General features: G+C 41.2%; 1 protein-coding gene across 1 annotated transcript; it reads right to left on the reverse strand.

Annotated features, from left to right (window-relative positions):
- Window positions 1-2,561: 2,561 nt before the first annotated feature.
- Window positions 2,562-15,662, reverse strand: nucks1a (nuclear casein kinase and cyclin-dependent kinase substrate 1a). Its single transcript, XM_063911832.1, has 8 exons — window positions 15,354-15,662; window positions 10,229-10,278; window positions 9,862-9,952; window positions 8,799-8,845; window positions 8,514-8,669; window positions 7,131-7,280; window positions 6,871-7,023; window positions 2,562-5,448 (listed from the first exon to the last, which is right to left on the reverse strand). The coding sequence occupies exons 1-8, from the start codon at window positions 15,368-15,370 to the stop codon at window positions 5,207-5,209; spliced, it is 906 nt and encodes a 301-aa protein (XP_063767902.1). The 5' UTR covers window positions 15,371-15,662; the 3' UTR covers window positions 2,562-5,206.
- Window positions 15,663-17,333: the final 1,671 nt, after the last annotated feature.

A 17,333-nucleotide genomic window follows, 5' to 3' on the forward strand; every position in this document is an offset into this window, starting at 1 on the left:
TGTCAACAGTTCAACCCTGTAAAAAATGTGACAGGGTTGAAGTTCTTGACAGTAGCCATAAGTCCTTGTTGAGCTAGGATATAGCACCACATGGAAGTGAAGGACATCATCAAATTGTAATATTTAGCAAAACTATTGTTCATTTTTTCCTAAACAGTTGTTTGCTATCAATAATTCATACAACCGAGTTGAAATGTTGAGGTTGACAATCTCAATCTGAAATACAGGTAAGCAAAGATACGGACACCTGCCTTTCTTTGCCACCTTTTCTTCCAAAAGACTTTAGGGATGCCATTCCCCCAACGCAGATCACATTGACTGATCTGTTATTTAAATAGGGGGCGTTAATGGTATGGCGTGTCAATATTGCAATTGAATACATAATTCATTTATTTTTTCAGATTTTTTTTGTATCAGAGTTAAAGAAGACAAGCATCTGATTATATAAGCAGCAACATTTAGGTTCAATTGGCCATTTTATTTGTTATATATTCAATCAATATGTAATGATGCTTAGTGAGGACATGCAAATATGTCTGTTGTCTGCTACAAAGACAACCAACTCTTCCAATATACAAATATTTAGTGTTCCATTGTAATGCAAAACACCCCGTTCCATTAATTCATTGTTTTAAATACATTTTGTAGTTTACTTTCATTAATCTTTTGAAGTTAGCTTGGGGGACTCAAAAGGCACCCAATTCAGAGAATCACGTTTCAAAATGAAATAAAGCATGCATTCATAACTGCAAGCGAATGAGGTTCACAGTTTACTGGAGAAAGGTTTACTTAGTGCCTTACCCAAAGCAGGTCCCCATGCTGTTTGTAAATGACTTTGACTTGCACTCGTATCTGCACACTAACATGTAAATATCTATCAATCCGAACCCAAACACGTATACATCTCAACAGTTACTATACTACTAAGTTAGTCCAGCAGTGGCTCAGTCAGTAGGGGCTTGGACTGGGAATCGTAGGGTCTCCGGTTCAAGACCCCGAACAGACATGAAATATGGAAAGTGGACTGCTACTTGGAAAGGTCCCAGTTCACCTCCTAGGCCCTGCTGTGGTGCCCTTGAGCAAGGCACCGGACACCTCCAATTGCCCCATTGCTCCCCGGGCGCTGCACGATAGCTGCTCACTGCTCCTAGTACTAGGATGGGTTAAATGCAGAGGACCAATTTCACTGTGTGTGCTCTGCTGTGTGCATGTGTGACTAATAAAGAGGGTTTCATCCTCCATCCTCCGAAGTTTCATTTTTAATGTTTGTGTTGTGTATTTGTTACCTTGTGTGAATCTGTGCTGTCCTGTTCATTGCCCCTCTGTTGCTGCTCTACTCCTGAATCTCCCCACTGGGATAAAGTAATAAAGGTCCATCTTGTCTTACAATGCCAACAAGTTTGCTCCGAGTTTGCGATGGACATTTCTGTCCTCTCAAAATATCTAAGAGACGTGTCTGTACTGTCAAACCAAAGATTTTCACACCAATGGTATGACATGGTATTACCTTCATGTCCCTTATGGTTCAGTCTGATGTATTTATACAGTCAATATTTTAAAGCATTACAGAGTTTGCTAGCTGGGGAGTTCTGGACCATTAGTCGATGTTAGCTCAAGATGTGGCATGTTGCTCAGACAACCAGAGAACAGACATTTGTCCTGAATGAAGAGGCCAATACTTTAAGAATCTATACGCCTACTGCCTGAATCTGCTGCATGGTTTTCTCTTTCTTTGGTTCATTTGTTCTGTTTTTAATTCAGCAGGTGAACCTATATGTTCATAATAATAATAATGTGTCCTTCTTTTCTGTTCCTATTTTCATCTGTTGCTGACACACACCTGTGAGGAGTCATCAGATCTAATAATCTGTAAATGGTTGAATTCAAATGAATAAAATAAGACGAGGGGATCATTTTGCTGTCTTGAACTTTTTATATTCTAAAATGTATCGTAACATTGTTTTAGGTATCATAAAGCAGCCCTGTTTTAGCTTTTCAGGGGAAGTTAATTGAAGATTTGAGCCTGCTATTTAGGCATGAAGGAGGATTGTCCCTCAAAATGACGAGGTGTGCTACACAAAGACACACAATGACCGATGTGTCTTATTTTTATACATTGCTTTAATGACAGATGTTCAGGACCTGGACACTTTTTATATATATACCGCCATCAGAGGCATTTATTTAAATCCAGAGGCGGATTCAGTCTCTGCTCGAACGAATATCATAGTGAACAAATAGTGGAAGCAAATCATCTTGATGTCAAATCATGGCGGAGAGGAGATGAGGAGTTTTGAATCACAATTTTGAACTGAGCCATGTTGGTTTTCAAAAAGCTGACTTTTCAAAATGAGACAGATCACTTTTGATTGTTCAGTTGTCAACTTTTTGATTTGCCACACTGCAGAACCTGATTGGTGGAGATAAACTGTAAGGAGTGTATGTGGGCGGTCAGCACACAGCTCCACTGAGTGGCCTTCACCGAGTATTACAGATCAATACAAAAACCAAAGCCACATTTCACAGATCTCAACTTCACAAAACAAGAAGTTAAATCCGTATAAAAAGTAGGTTGCCTTTATTAGAAGCTGGGAAACCAAAACATTATCAACATAGTCGTGAATACTTTTTGTTGTTGTTGTTGTTGTAAGACCACACAAATTGCCATCATCAACGCTTCGCACTTTCTCCACAACATGCAAAAGATTCAAGAGTTCAGCGTTCCCTCTGCACAGACCAAAGCTGCTCAACACGGGGCTCCTGTAGGAATCACAACTTGGCTTGCATTAACATTGCCAGCCAGCACAACTGCAGGTAGATAGAAAAGAAACATCAACAACACAACAGAAGAGATCTGAGAATGGATGAAAGAGGAGAAATTCACAGCCTTATGCCGTGTGCCTCCCGAGCGGTGATGGAGAAAACCTCAGCGCTGTGAACTACAGGACAGATCCGGATCCTCCGAGCTTTACGTTTGTATGAACACTGTTTTTGTATCCAAATGGACATTAAGGATTGGTGCCAATTCAGGATGTCCACCTAGAAAACACACTAACCTGCTGTTGTGAAATAATCGAATGTGCTTCTGAACCCATGACTAGGTTTGAGTGTGTCCTGTACACATGCAGGACTCAATCAAGAGCAGCCTTGAGACAAATCAAAAATATATCCTGACTGTTCCCGAATAATACATTTGAGTTCCTAAGATTGGTAAGGTTCAGAAGAGGATTTGGGCACCATGTCTTTTTTTTATCTGAACGAAAGTCGGAATTTAATTGAAGAATCCCATTTTTTTTCTTAGAATTCTTACTTTAATCTAAGATTGATTTTTCTTACAATTTTTTCCGATTTCAAAATTGGAATCTGCGAAAGAAATTCCGACTTCTCAGACTTCCGACTTTTCACAGTTTAACGTTAAGTTAAGAATTCCATTTTTTTCCCCCCAGTATTCTGACTTCTTCTTAAGAATTCAGAATTTTGTAAGAGTCCCCAAAAAAACACAGGAAAAAAAAACCTGTGCTTTTTTTCTCAGAATCAAATTTTAATCTCAGAATTCAAACTTTCCCCAGAAATCTGTGAAAGAAACAAACGCTTTTCAGGGCAGATCTTTCCAGAAAGTCACACGTTGCCTCTTCCGTACATAGCAGATGTCTCATCTACATTTGTGATTTTATTTGCTTTGACGTCACAACACTACAATCTTACAAACGCTGCATCTGATCTCCGCGTCACTAGTTTCACCGTATGGCTTTTGATGGTTTAAAATAATTTGAAGCCTAACTTACCGCTTGTAGCAAAGAACTCAGACATGAGGACAGATTACATTCTTCGGTGATAAACTACTGGTGCTGAACTCACTGGAAATTAAGGCATTAATATAGACAAACGAAGGCTGGATAAAGACCGAGCTGCTCACTTTATTTCAATCTTTTCTGAGCCTTAGTACTGTAAAAAATGTGCTTGTGAACGGGCAAACAAACGCTCTGAGGAACACAAGGATACAAACAGTAAGCCGAGTGAGAGGACAGGGGGAGGAAATGGGGGAAGGCCGGTCACAACAGATTGGATTGGGTCGACTTTTTTCTTTAAAATCAAGATACATTTTTATTTCTTTTCTTAAAAAACAAACATTACAAAAAAAAAATCTGAATAGAGAATTAGAACAACAGGAGAAAAAAACGACATTCATTTTTTTGATCTCTCAAAAAACAAAGTAAAACCAAACATCTCTTCCTTGCATTTCATGAAAAATATAAATGGGGAGGGCGTGCCTGGCACAAGGGGCTGAAATGTTGAGAAGCTGCTGTAACCATGCAGGGGGGGGGGAGGGGGGGGAAGCGGGGTTGGGGGTGGCGGGGCGGTGGGTTGCTTCACGAAAAAGAGCTGCATCATTAGAAAGCCAAACATACAACAACTGAAACCGTTAGGCAGCTGACCAGGAAGTCCCCCCCCCCCTCCACCGCCCCGCACAAGCATTTCATCGATTACTTAAAAACACACACACACACACACACACACTAACACACACACACACACATACATGCTGGCTCGTGTGACGGTGTGTGAAGTAAAACACTCCGCCAGGTCTACGATAACGATTGGATGGAGCAGCAACGGAAACGGGTCACCAGGAGAACAAAACGAAGCTCTTTAAAAAAAGAAGAAGAAAATGAAGCTGCTTTTAGAAAACATGCTACTGGATTTAAAAAAAAAAGCACACAAGTACCAAAGTAGAAGGCTTTCCGGCTCTGCGTGTGTTGACTTTAGCTTTGTAAATACAGCGCTTTGGGAGCTGTGGTGGTGGTGGGGGGCGACAAGCGAATGGATCTGTTTCACAATCAGGACGGATGCTCGCTAGCACTGAGGAGAAAAATGCACACCAAAAAAAAGTAAATCCAAATGCAGAATGAATGTTGTGACTCCTTTCACACAGCGGGTGATCACATGAGCACAATGTCTTAGTTATAGAGGAGGGGGAGGGAGGGAGGGGAGGGGGGAGGAAGCAAATAATAAAAGCACACAAGTCCAAACCGTTGAGCCAGGCCACCAGGAGAGAGAACAAAAAAAAAAGTCAAAATAAAAACAACCTCTAAACGCAGAGCAACAAAACTTTGAGAAGAGACGGAGAAAGAGACGTGGAGAAGAGGATGGGCTTCGGGTCGGAGGGGAGGTATGGTGGGGGTGGGAGGGGAGAGGGTACCATCTTCTAGTCTTCTCCGGAAGGCGCCTCCTCTTCTGAGCCGTCCTCCTCCTCTTCGTCTTCCTCCTCCTCGGCCTCCTTCGTCTTCTTGGCGACGGGGGAAGTCTCCTTCTTCTCGGCCTCCTCTTCTTCTTCCTCCTCCAGGGGGCTCTCGGGCTCCTCCTCTTCCTCCTCTTTGGGTGAGCTCTTCTCCACGGTCTTGGTGCTGGGGCGCCCCTTACCCTTTCCTTTCATCGGGCTGGGGGTCACTGTGGGGGGGGAGATGAAGGAGTCAGTGATCATCACACTAGAGGTTCATCTCAGGAAACTGCATCCATTTCTACACCCGTAGAGTGGTGCAGGAATGAGTCCTAAAACCCGGGAATGAGTTAGCATTTCCCAGTTCCCTCGTTTCTAAGTCAACGATTTAAATTAGAAATGGCTCGACGCTTCACTCAAATTAGTTTTCACATTTATGGAAACATTAGATCAGAAGTGTAAAGTAACTAAGTACATTTACTCAAGTACTTCTACAACTCAGAGGTTAAATGTGTACTTTTACTCCACTACATGTATTTAACCCCTTTAGTTGCTAGGCAGATTAGGATGAATGATGGTAAATATAATCTCCCTTAAATCAGACTGTAGTTCACCTGCAGTAAATCCAGCAGCTACCCTGCAGTATACAAAGCCATTCAAACTAGCTGCACCTTTACCAGCTCTGAGAACACTTTAATGATCAATCATTATAAAACATATCAGAGATATTATTCTGAAATGGACCAATCAGACAATGACTACTTTTACTGTCACTACTTTAAGTACATTTAGAGGAGAGTACTTTCTACTTTCACTGGAGGAACATTTAGAATACTTTTACTGTGACAGAGTATTCCTACACTCTGGTACTTCTACTTTACTCAAGTACAAAATCTGAGTACTTCTACTTTTACTCAAGTACCAGACCTGAGTACTCCTCCCACCTCTGCATTAGAAGCTCCATCTAGCTTGGCTTAGAGACTGGAAGCAGCTGGTCTCGCTCTGTCCAAACTACCCTCCCTGTAAGGTCCCATCAGGTACCTTGTTTATCATGTCTATATGAATACTGGTCGTTTTGCATTCTGTATGTGTGTGTGTGTGTGTGTGTGTGTGTGTGTGTGTATGTATGTATATAAAAATGTTTTTGGGAGGTTAAAGTCATTTGTACTGTGGCTGTATGGAAATAAACCGTGTTTAAATGTAAACAAACTAACGATGGGACATTTTTCCTAGGATATTTAATATTAAATCACTTTTAAAAAGCTCTATAATGGCGTGCCTGTAATTCCTGTGACAAGGCTTTGAGTTCAACAATGTTTTGATGATTCTTAGTCCATGGGTTATTTATCTTCATAGTCAACTATGCCAGTTTATTTCTCTCTCTACTTCTCTGAGATGTCTACACTTTAGCATGTCTTATTTCTAACTATTGTCTGAGCCTTGTATTGTTTTAAAATGCATTCTGAGCCTGAAGATAACTCAACATTTTAATAAAGATAGTTTGAGTGGCGGCATAACATTACCAGAGCTAACATGTGGAGATGAGAGCCTAACAAACGTTGATCATTCTGCAGCAGAAGCATCACCCCTGCACTGCTCGTCTTTCTAAAGCTACCTCAGGTGTTGCTGGGGGTCCCTCAAAGTGTCCTCACCTGTGGCCTTTAGTCGGGGTTTGGGGCTCTTCTTCTCCTTCTTTTCCGGCCGCCCCCGTCGGATCACCTTCTTGCCCTTCTTCTTGGAGCGACCGTAATCGCTGTCATCGTCGTCCTCCACCGTGAAGTCCTCGTCGCTGCCGGACTCGTCAGCTGCAAGGGACAAAAAAACAAACATGCATAAGGATCGTTTCAGCAAGTCGAAATCAGTCATGACACACACTCCTGGTCTACTGTGTGACATCAGTCGGGGTACTTACGGTCGTTGTAGCCCTCCTCCTGGTCCTCCTGCTCCTCGTCCTCGCTGCCCCCGTCTCCCAGCAGGATCTCCCTCTGTTTGGACACCGCCTTGGAGGCCGCCTGGCGCACTGTACGCTTTCGACTCACTTCCTTCTCATCGTCGCTGTCATCTACGCATAGAACACACAAAAGATATGCAGTGTTTATGCTAAATTCAGGGGTGGGGGGGGGAGTTACTTTAAAAAGGTATTCCTTTACAAATATTAGTTGCTTTTAAATAAAATGTAATCTGGATCCTAATCTGAGTAATGTACCCTGATGACTCCGTTACTACACATCCAATGCAATAAAAATATATTCCGTATACAAAAATAGCTCAATTGCAGACTAGCCCTACAGAATATGATCATTTACAAAAGCCGTTTGGATTTAATACATTTATTAAAAAGCAACAAGTATTTGTGTTTCATAAATGAGGTGCAGCTACTTCATTTTAAAAACACATTTCAAAATAAGGAAGAGCGTGCGTCTCCCGGAACTGTAATCTAATCAAGTCTTCTTGTCTGTAACTTCAAAAGAATACAGCTGCAGATGAAAACTCCTACTTGGTTTTTGTGTCCTGTGCTCCGTTGAAAACAGCTGGAGATATTTGAGATTGGTGCTCGGTGAATGTCAAACTTTTTGCTGGGGGATTTTTTTGTCTGCTCCTCTTCCTCACATACCAGACTCTCTTTATCGACTTTTCACTGCCTTTAAATTCAAGTAAGATGTATTTTTTAACAACTATTTCTCATCTGTTGGACTTTGGTCTCATTCTGTTGCTTTAGTCAGTTACTGAAATAAATGAAGCTGTGGACCGTGGACCATGATAAGTCATATTTATGTCTGGGACAAGTCCAAAGGAGCTGGATCCAGAAACGGATTGGCCATCCACTCAGCCTATGAACCAACTACAGCAGCTTCCAATTAATGAACTAACCAATTAACACCTCGAGGGAAAGGACGATAGATTTCTACGATCCCCCAGATTGATTACCAAAGACGAGCTTTATCAATCATGACTTCCTGTCAGTTATAAATCAAAGCACAACCAGGAACGGTCGGCTGTGGATGTGGGAGGAATACAGTATTTCTCAGATACTCAAAAGGATCAATATCCATGGCGTGTATTCAACTCCAGCCTCTCTGTCTAGCCTTCAAAAAGTTCTGGACCAGAGCATCAGAGCCAGAATACATATCGTCCGGCTGCACGGAAAACCGAAGCCTCCACAAAGTCCAGAAACTCATAGTTTGACTTGTTTTATTAACTAAAGTCCTATTTTGTATATTTGATTCCTCATAAGTTAGCCCCAGTTGTAAAGACATTCAGGTGGATGAGTTACAGGAAGGAGCGGGATGGTTACCTGCAGCCCGTTTCCTCTTCGGCCCCCTCTTCACGGGCTTCTCCACCTTTGCCTTCTTTCCCTTTTTGCCTTTTTTTTCTTCATAGTCACTTCCCGCGTCTTCATCGTCCTCCTCCTCTGCGAAGTCGTTGTCTTCCTCGTTGCTGCCGAAGTCATCTGCAGCAGAGACACAGAGGGGGGTGAGTGAGCCGCCTCTCCACCACGTAATCACCTTCCAGCTGTTTCCATAGAAAAATTGCCCAAGCGATTCCTTCTCATTTTAAAGAAATGAATAAACAGACTTACCTGCTGAGTCATTTTTGGGTTTAGTGAGCTTCTCATCAGACTCCTCGCTGGAACGAACACAAGAGAAATGTCAACTCAAGTAGATTTTGCACCCAAAATTTAAAAAGCAACCCTTTTTTAATAAAGGATAAATCAAAAACACCGTCAAGGTTTATTATCTCAGATTTGAGACACAGATCCCCCAGGGGTTTATCTAGAAAGTATAGCATGAGGCGCTAACAGTCCCTTCCCGACAAAATTAGGCCCCGCCCACTTTCCAATGAAAATCCTGCATCAGAGTGCAGCGGGAAATAATAGTGTCTTCATGTCTTACAGCTGCTGAGTCATATACTGCACCTCAAACAACAAATAAATCCAGAACTACAGCTTCTTTACTTCCTCTCCAGAAAAAAGGAGTAAAAGAAAGGATCAGAAATCTCAGTTTCAGTGTCAGCCTGCTGCTCATGCTAATTTTAAGCTAGCGTCTTGGAACGCAGGCAGGGGGCTGAGAGTCACAAAGAAGGACTTTAATTGCAACGAAATCAATCGCACAGTGAGCTGCTGTAAGAGCAACACTCCTATAATTGAGCAGTAAATGGAGAACTTAAAAACAGAGGGAGCTGTGACATCCGTCCGGCAGCGAGGGTAAGGTAGAGACAGTAAATTAAAGTATGCATGTAATCAAATTGTTTTCTCCAGTCAAGAGAAGAAAAGTGAGTTATTCTTCTCCCCGTTTCCTCCAGCTGAGTTTCTTTCTCTCTGCACCTCAACTACCAAACTGCAATACCGCACCTGGCAACATGTATTCGATCAGCTACCCTCTTCTCTTGGCCTCATAAAGACGGCCTTCCACCCGCAGCCTCATTGCATCCTGTACTGGGACATGTCTCCATGCTTTAATGTGCAGCACCTCTTTTTACCCTCTGTCTGAAACCAGAGCCCAGTGTGCCCTGATTGGTTAGCTGGCCGTCTCCGTAGTGATTGGTCAACCAGCTTAGAGATGTCCCGCCCCTTTTACACTATCACGTACAATGTGTGTGTATGCTAGCCAATAGATGCGCGAGTGTTGCGTAGCGATGCTCACCTGTCATCCTGTGAGTTCTTTGAGCGTTTGTGCTTGGGCTCACGTGGGGGGGCACGCACCTTCTTAGGCTTATTCTCACCATACTCCTCATCTACAAAGAAAAGGACAAGGTTTCAGTACGCGGTCACTTCCAAGGACATGTCCTGGTTAGACAAATACTGTATTACATATTTCTGTTGGCATTTCTTTATCTCGATAGTTCGGAACATGGATTAATGTGCCAGATGAGTCAACAGCATGCATTTCCACCTATTTATCCACACATTTCTCACTAAATTTGCCATTAAATGCATTTAATTACATCATACAGTACAAGGATATCATGCATAGATATCTAACACCACATTAATTGAATCCCATCTCTTACCTGCATCATCAGACTCATTGAATTGTGAGTAGTTCACCACTTTCCTGTTCCTGTGAGGAAAGAGTAGAAATTGGATTAGGTTACATTCACACAGGAAAAAGGTTTCTCGTGTTTCTAGACACTGCAGGAAGGGGTGGCGGGGGCAACAAATATGATCAATATGAGCACAGCAACAGGTTAGCTGTGTGGATGTCATTATGCTGTTTGAGAAGCCACAAAGCTGCGGGCGGTGAACTGGACACTGGGAGACTTCTACAGTTTCCGAGGCTAATTTAGCAAAGTATATACGCGGGGGAAGCCTCAGGTGACAGTGGACAACTTCAGTTCAGGTAACACACACCTGGAGAAGCTGCGTAGCTGGAGCTTAAAGCACCAGATGACTCGTCCCTCATGTAATTATGTATATTTTTATGGCTTCATTGACCAATCCTTAAAATATGTAAATCTCAACAAGAGAAAAGATGCTAATGTGTGGCTACAAGCTAATTTACACTTAGCTCAAGTACCGACCAATAAAATATAAATAACAGCAAATCAATTCAACTATAATAACAGGGCCACAATTCCTTTAAAATCTCAAATTACAGTCACAGTCCTGAAACCCGGGAATGAGTTAGCATTTTACAACTTCCGGTTCCCTAACCTTTAAGGCAATGGCCTCAAATAAGGTCTGTGGTTAACACAAGCTGAAATGACTTAAATTTGAAGTACAATATGTCAGTTAAATAGGTAAATGTCTGCTTCTATGCGTCATAAAAACAGCGTTAGCTAACACGCCACTAAATTAAACTACTAAAACGTCATCCCACCGGACATTAGCCGCCTTTAGCTTAGCGACCGCGGCGTGAAGTCATGTGACCGTGATGTAGTTTATTCAAAGCCTATCGTTAGCTTTTTATTTCTGCCAATTGCATTTACGTTTTAAAGAAATTGTTTGTTGGCCACAGATCTTATTTTCTGCAGTTCACTGAAATCCAATGACAAAAACCCATTGATTTTTGTCGAGGGAACTGATGCAACGCTAACTCCCGGGTCTGTCTACAGAAATATGTCTACAATAAATCTATGTTGTCAGGACTGGTTGCTCAATAGCCTTTTTGTTTTTTTTGCCCCATGGGAAAAGAGTGAAAGTGGAAGAATATTCCAATGCTTGAAAACACGTAGTTTAAGTGCTTAAAATACTGGGCACACAAACAAAGGAAACAGGGTAGAATTAAGTAAATAATCCACAAGTTCACTGATTGCATTACAGTCGGTCCCAACCACGTGCTGGAGGTGTGTGTGTGTGTGTGTGTGTGTGTGTGTGTGTGTGTGTGTGTGTGTGGTGGGAAGGGGGCTAGGGGTAACAGCGCCAGAAACTTTTGCAAGTTCTTTGGTTACAGCGACCAGGGACACACACACACACACACACCCAACACCGACCGCAGTGTGAGCCTCAGACATGTGTAATAACAGTTTTACACACATCAGAGAGAAACACACCATGTCTCCAACTGGTTTCCATAAAGGAAGATACCAAGCTGTGGACGATTTGATGCGTTAGGGTGGCGATGACACGTGTATCTGCTACCGAGGTGGTCTTTTGTCTAATAACCGTTAATTGTCTTGTATAGAAAAATGTAAAAGCTCACATAGGAGTTCTTTAAATGTATATATTAGAATAAGAGGACCGACATCTTTACAATTGAGAAGCTGAAGGAAGTTATGGTTTGGTAATTGTTATAAATGGACTATTTTTTCAATGTTTATCTAATTTAATTGCTCTTGATAATGTGCATCCGGAGCCGGGCTACAACAACTAATCAAATCAATCAGAATTGATCATCGAAATAGTTGGCAACACAGTTTATGCATCGATTCGTTTGGGGTGTGTGTTATGATGCACAGCCACTACACGTGCTGGCATCGTCTCTGTCAGGGGGGGGTGGGGGGGGCTAGACGACCAATGTTGGCGCACTTCATGAATCACCGTAAATGACGGCGACTCCTTTGTGTCTGGAGTTAGTGTTTGTAAAGCGGCAGAGATAAATGAATCAGCGGAGAGAAGTGAAGCTAAAGGGCGAGCTCAGGATTTCAGGATGATTGAACAAAACGGTTTTCCCAGATTTTTTTTGGAGTCTGGAACCAAATAAAGCTCTTTTAACGATACACCGTGATGAAGCTACACCCTTCTGTAATGATGTGGTTTTGTTTGAACAAACTCAAAAGCTTTTTCAAAGAGAAGCGGAACAGAATGGTCTAGAAAATCTGGTTAAAGGGTATTTCCAGGATGTCAAAGGTTAAAAAGATAAGGATAGCCGCTAACCTTAAAGCCAGAAGTTTACAACCTTTGGACACGAACGATTCAATTTAAATTAGGGGTATACAAGTGTTGCTTCTGGGGAGTTGATTAACCCATAATAAGTTACGTTGATTCACCGACAACTCTGTATTTCTTGGGCCCAATGGCATCACTAAGACGAAGCTGTAAATCATAAAGTGGACAATAGAAAATTAGCTTGAACGATGGCGAAAAGACGCCGATGCTACGCTCTGATTGAGCAGTCGGCTTTTAAAGGGCGTGTCTTAGCGAAGGGGTCAATTGAGTTGATTGCCGGGCCACGTTACCTTCTTAAACTTCTGTTGTTTATTTCTTATTTTTATGTCTAATGGTTTGCTATGTCTTGTTTTGTATTATGCTGCTGCAACACAAACATTTCCAGTTTGGGGATTAATAAAGTCCTATCTCACCTCTATTTGTCTAAGTGTTAAATCACGTGTGCTGCAGCTGACTGTAAACACGTGTGAAGAACAATCAGGTACTCTTAAATGAAGCAGATGATGTGTGTTTGTTATTTAAGATTTATGGAAATGATTAGTTCAAGCACGCTGTTTTCTTCTGGGAATAAGAAAGACGTCGTTTAGTTAAAAAGGTGTCTTTATGTCTTCGTATGTTGGCATGCAGGTTTTAAATGAGGGGCCGCAGATGCAAATGGGATAAGAGTAAATATAGATATAAACAAAACTAATTTTCCCAGACTGCAACTGGTGGTGGTGGTGGTGTGACAATAGTGTGTTGTTGACATGTTTACGATCTCCTGGTTTGTTATGTATTTAACAGGACATTTTCTTTAGAGTAATCTACCAAATCATACTGTACTTTCCTTTAATGAAACAGCCCTAAATTAGGGATTCCTTATCGCATGACTAATTCAGATGCCTTGGTTTTTGTGGATCCACTTTAAATGAGATCTTATAGCATCAAAGACACTTCGAGTTAAGAACAATTCATTTGGTTTGAATAAAACACCCCGTGTCTAACACATGCATACTGTACTTTGAATGTGGGGCTGCAGAGGCAACGCAATTAAATAATGGCATGATTTAAAACAAAGACACAACATAACTCGAATGTGCATACAATAAAATATCTAAATGGGTTAACTAACAAATAAACAAATCACAAGACTCCCTCTGGCGTATTGTGTGACGTGTTTAAAATATCCAATGTGGTAAATGTGTGCTTTATTACCTTAAGCATTTAGGACTTTTCTTAATGACTCTTTTAATCAAAACCTAATTTTTGATTTAAGAAAGTAACGGATCCTTTGTCAAATGACTGCTGAAAAAGGTTCCGTGTCAAGATTTTGTAGACTACCTTTAAATTAGATCTTACAGCATCACAACCTATTTTAATGAAGTTAAATCTGCATTAAATTAAACACACCATCTTCAGGACTTCGTATGTGGGGGTGCATTTGTTTTTAAATGTGGGGCTTTTGGAAATAACACAATGAAAATGGCATTATTTGATATAACTAAAAACAGATATCCAAGACTACGAGTGTGTGTGAGATATCCAACGTGGAGTACACCTGGTCTTTGTGACGTTAAGTAGAGCCAGAGAAAATTACTATGACCATTTATTTAGTTGTTTTAAATCAATATATGAATCAAACCTAACTTCTGTTTAAAGAAACAGCCCTTAAGTACCTGATAGAAAATGTGAAATAATTCATTGATATTAAATTAAACACCTCATGTTGAACACACCATCTTTAGGACTTCAGGGGCTGCAGATGCAACACAATTTGAACAAATAAATGAATATAAATAAAACTCATTTCCAAAACTCCCTGTGTGTGACCACAGTGTCTTGTTGATGTGTTTGAGATTTCCAACGTGGAGTACACTTGTTTTTTTCAGGAGAGGTCCAGAGGTTTCTCTCTTTTTTAATTAATCGTCTAATCAAACCTCATTTCCGTTTAAAGAAACAGTCCCAAGTAACGGATCCCGTTCAAATGACTCATTCTGGTGCCCTGAAAACCCGCGAGATTTCGCATACCAACTTTAAATGAGACCTCAAAGCCTTGAAAGCCACTTCTAATCAAAGTTAAATAACCTTTTTATTGTAACCTCTCGGGTTGTAATCTCGGTGGGGAATCATGCATTGGGGGTTGGGGGTGTGGTGACTTTTTGTAGTTTCTCCGCCTTCTTCTGACTCCAGCCAGCAGGGTTAATTTACTGCTAACACTCAAATACCTCCGTTATTCCTCCGATAGCGACATTTAATCCACAAACACTGCACGTCTTACTATTCCGAATAGATGGAAATGTATTAAATGCAATGCAAATGTGATATAAGCACACTACAGCCTCGACATGCCTATTCTGCGCGGCAACAAGATCAAATCCCGAGGCCAAACGCCACCTCCCCCGGTCGGTTTTTTCCCCCTTTTGGTGGGGGGTGTTAGCGTGTTAGAGCCTCCCCTGGATGAATGGGTAGCCATATTCTCATTCTCAGCCAAGAGAGGGGAAATATATGCATAAGTGGAGCCTTTAAACGGGTTAAATCTCACCATGGCCTACATAAGCAGGGAAACAATGCACACATGATGGGTTGGTTTTAAAAAACAGCCTGGTAGACACGACACACAGCATGGCCACAGCGATGGGATCCATGTTAGAAAAAGAGGGTGCACACACACACACTGGAAGGGAAGCAACACACACGCACATTCCCATTATTTTTTCATGAAATAAACACTATTCCCAGCTTCATAAAACACACACAGCGCGGTGTGGAGACGTGCATGTTTTCTGCACAGCATTACGCACAGCACAGGACAGAATTGGCACACCTTACCTCACTGGTCTTGACATTTTGCAGGAATACTGTAGAGGTTAAAGGATGTAAGAAAAAAGGGGGAAGAAGCACACAGGGGAAGAAGGACAAAAAAAAAGAAATATAGAGATTCCCGCTCTGCAAAAAAAAAACCCCGAGGTTGGAGCACAACTCCACCGTGCGAGCGAGCGCGTAAAAATAAAAGTACTGCACTGATGTGTCCTCCAAACGCTTATATTCTTTTTTTTTTTTTACCTTCAGCTACTCAAAATGGTGAATAAAACAAACTGAAACTGCAGCCTGTGTGCAACCAAACGCGCGGCCTCAAAGGGGAGGGTCCTTGAAGACAAGCCACGCCCTCTGCTGAGCTGTGAGAGGAGCGACGCGGCACTCCGCTCCTCCGATTGGCTGATTTGAACGACGAGGGTCTTCCCTATTGGTTGACGCAGCTGCACGTTAGAACACCCTTAGCATTTCGTTCCCCGCCTCCGTTAGCAAGCTCGGTTGCGTTAGCACTGTTAAGAAAACAAAAAGAGGCCCTCAGGTTGGATGCAAACAGTGAATTCAGTGGGTCATAAAATAGCATAAAGCAACATTGCAAGTGTGTTTTACAGCGTGCACACACATCATGTTTATATAACGTATTGAAATTCATTTTAAGAGTCAGAATGACTGGGGTTTTTTTTGCTCATACTGAGACTAGCCTTCCTCTGCCCATCAGGTAGACTGCAGCAGGCTGGAGATGCAGCTACACAACAGTGGCCATAGCATTACAGGTATATACTGTGCATTTGTCTGTCATATCTGATCAAATCAGGCTGGTTATTGATCGTTTTAAAGGGTACACACACCAGAAGGGGAGCACACAGGTGAATAATATCCTACTTTCAAATTGTGTTAGCCCTCTATAGTGTTCTTTTTGTCAGATAGTCTACAGATTCTTATATTTCACGGTCAACTTGTATATATTTCACTTTTTAGCTCAGTTTTATTTTATATTTCGAGATGTTTTTCTTTTCTTTTTTAAAATTTTCTACTATTTGTATTTTCAAAGGATGTGCAACGCCTTGTTTTAACATACCGCTGTCACAAAAATCAAGATCAATAAAATGTACCTTATCTTGTTTTTAATCTTACATAAAAATGTGTTTCTGTTTTTATTTAAATAACGTGTGCTTGCCTTTTTAAATAATGTGTTAGCTTCCTCGTTCTAATCTAATCTACACTTGACTTTTGCTGCTGTATTGCCGTAAATGTCCTTGCAGTGAGACCATTCAATTATTTCAGATTATTATTCTGATTCTTCAGACTCTAATATAAATGTAAAACTAAATTTCACTCAGCAAAAAGTGCATAAAGCTGTTGGCATCTTGCAATGTATTTGTCTTAATAGTTATCAAGGTAAAAAAACAGTATTATTACAGGTATTTCTTTCACTATTTGTTTTGGTTTCATTTGTTTAATGTCCTATATATATATATATTCATGATGCATTGTTGGAGGAGCCTGGGACTTAAGGTTTTCAGGGCCATATCTACACTGTAGCTGCTTTGCCAATAAAGCCTTTGAATTTGAATTGAAGTCCCTCAAATCATTTCACAAAATGCCTCAATTGCTTATATCCCTTTCAGACCTGTAAACTGACCCACGGTAATCCAGATCAACTGCATGGGGTCAGTATAGACTCTGTACCTGGTCTGGGTTAATGCACAGGAAGGAGAACTGAAGGCTCAACTGGAGTTTGCATCATAACTCTAGAATAAATACTACACGCCTTAATGGTAGATCTTAAAGCTTTTAAAATTGGATGCTTAATTTCAATTATTAGGACAATCATATATATCCTTACATTAGTAGAGAATGAGAAGTAAATACCTATATTTGTCCCACAGAGTGGAAATTTTCATTTGTTACAGAGGAAAGAGTCAAAGACACCTCAATATTACACCCAAGATATACAAAACTATTCAAAAACGACACAACTGATGATGAATAGTACGT

Source organism: Eleginops maclovinus, chromosome 20 (genome assembly GCF_036324505.1).
Source record: "Eleginops maclovinus isolate JMC-PN-2008 ecotype Puerto Natales chromosome 20, JC_Emac_rtc_rv5, whole genome shotgun sequence".
NCBI lineage: Eukaryota > Metazoa > Chordata > Actinopteri > Perciformes > Eleginopidae > Eleginops > Eleginops maclovinus.

Bases quoted from the DNA above. Each gene is read 5' to 3' on its own strand.
- nucks1a (XM_063911832.1), bottom strand. The intron at 9,953-10,228 runs GTAAGAGATGGG...TTTTCTTTGTAG, and splicing joins CAATGAGTCTGATGATGCAG to ATGAGGAGTATGGTGAGAAT. The intron at 7,281-8,513 runs GTAACCATCCCG...TTCTATGCGTAG, and splicing joins GAAGAGGAAACGGGCTGCAG to ATGACAGCGACGATGAGAAG.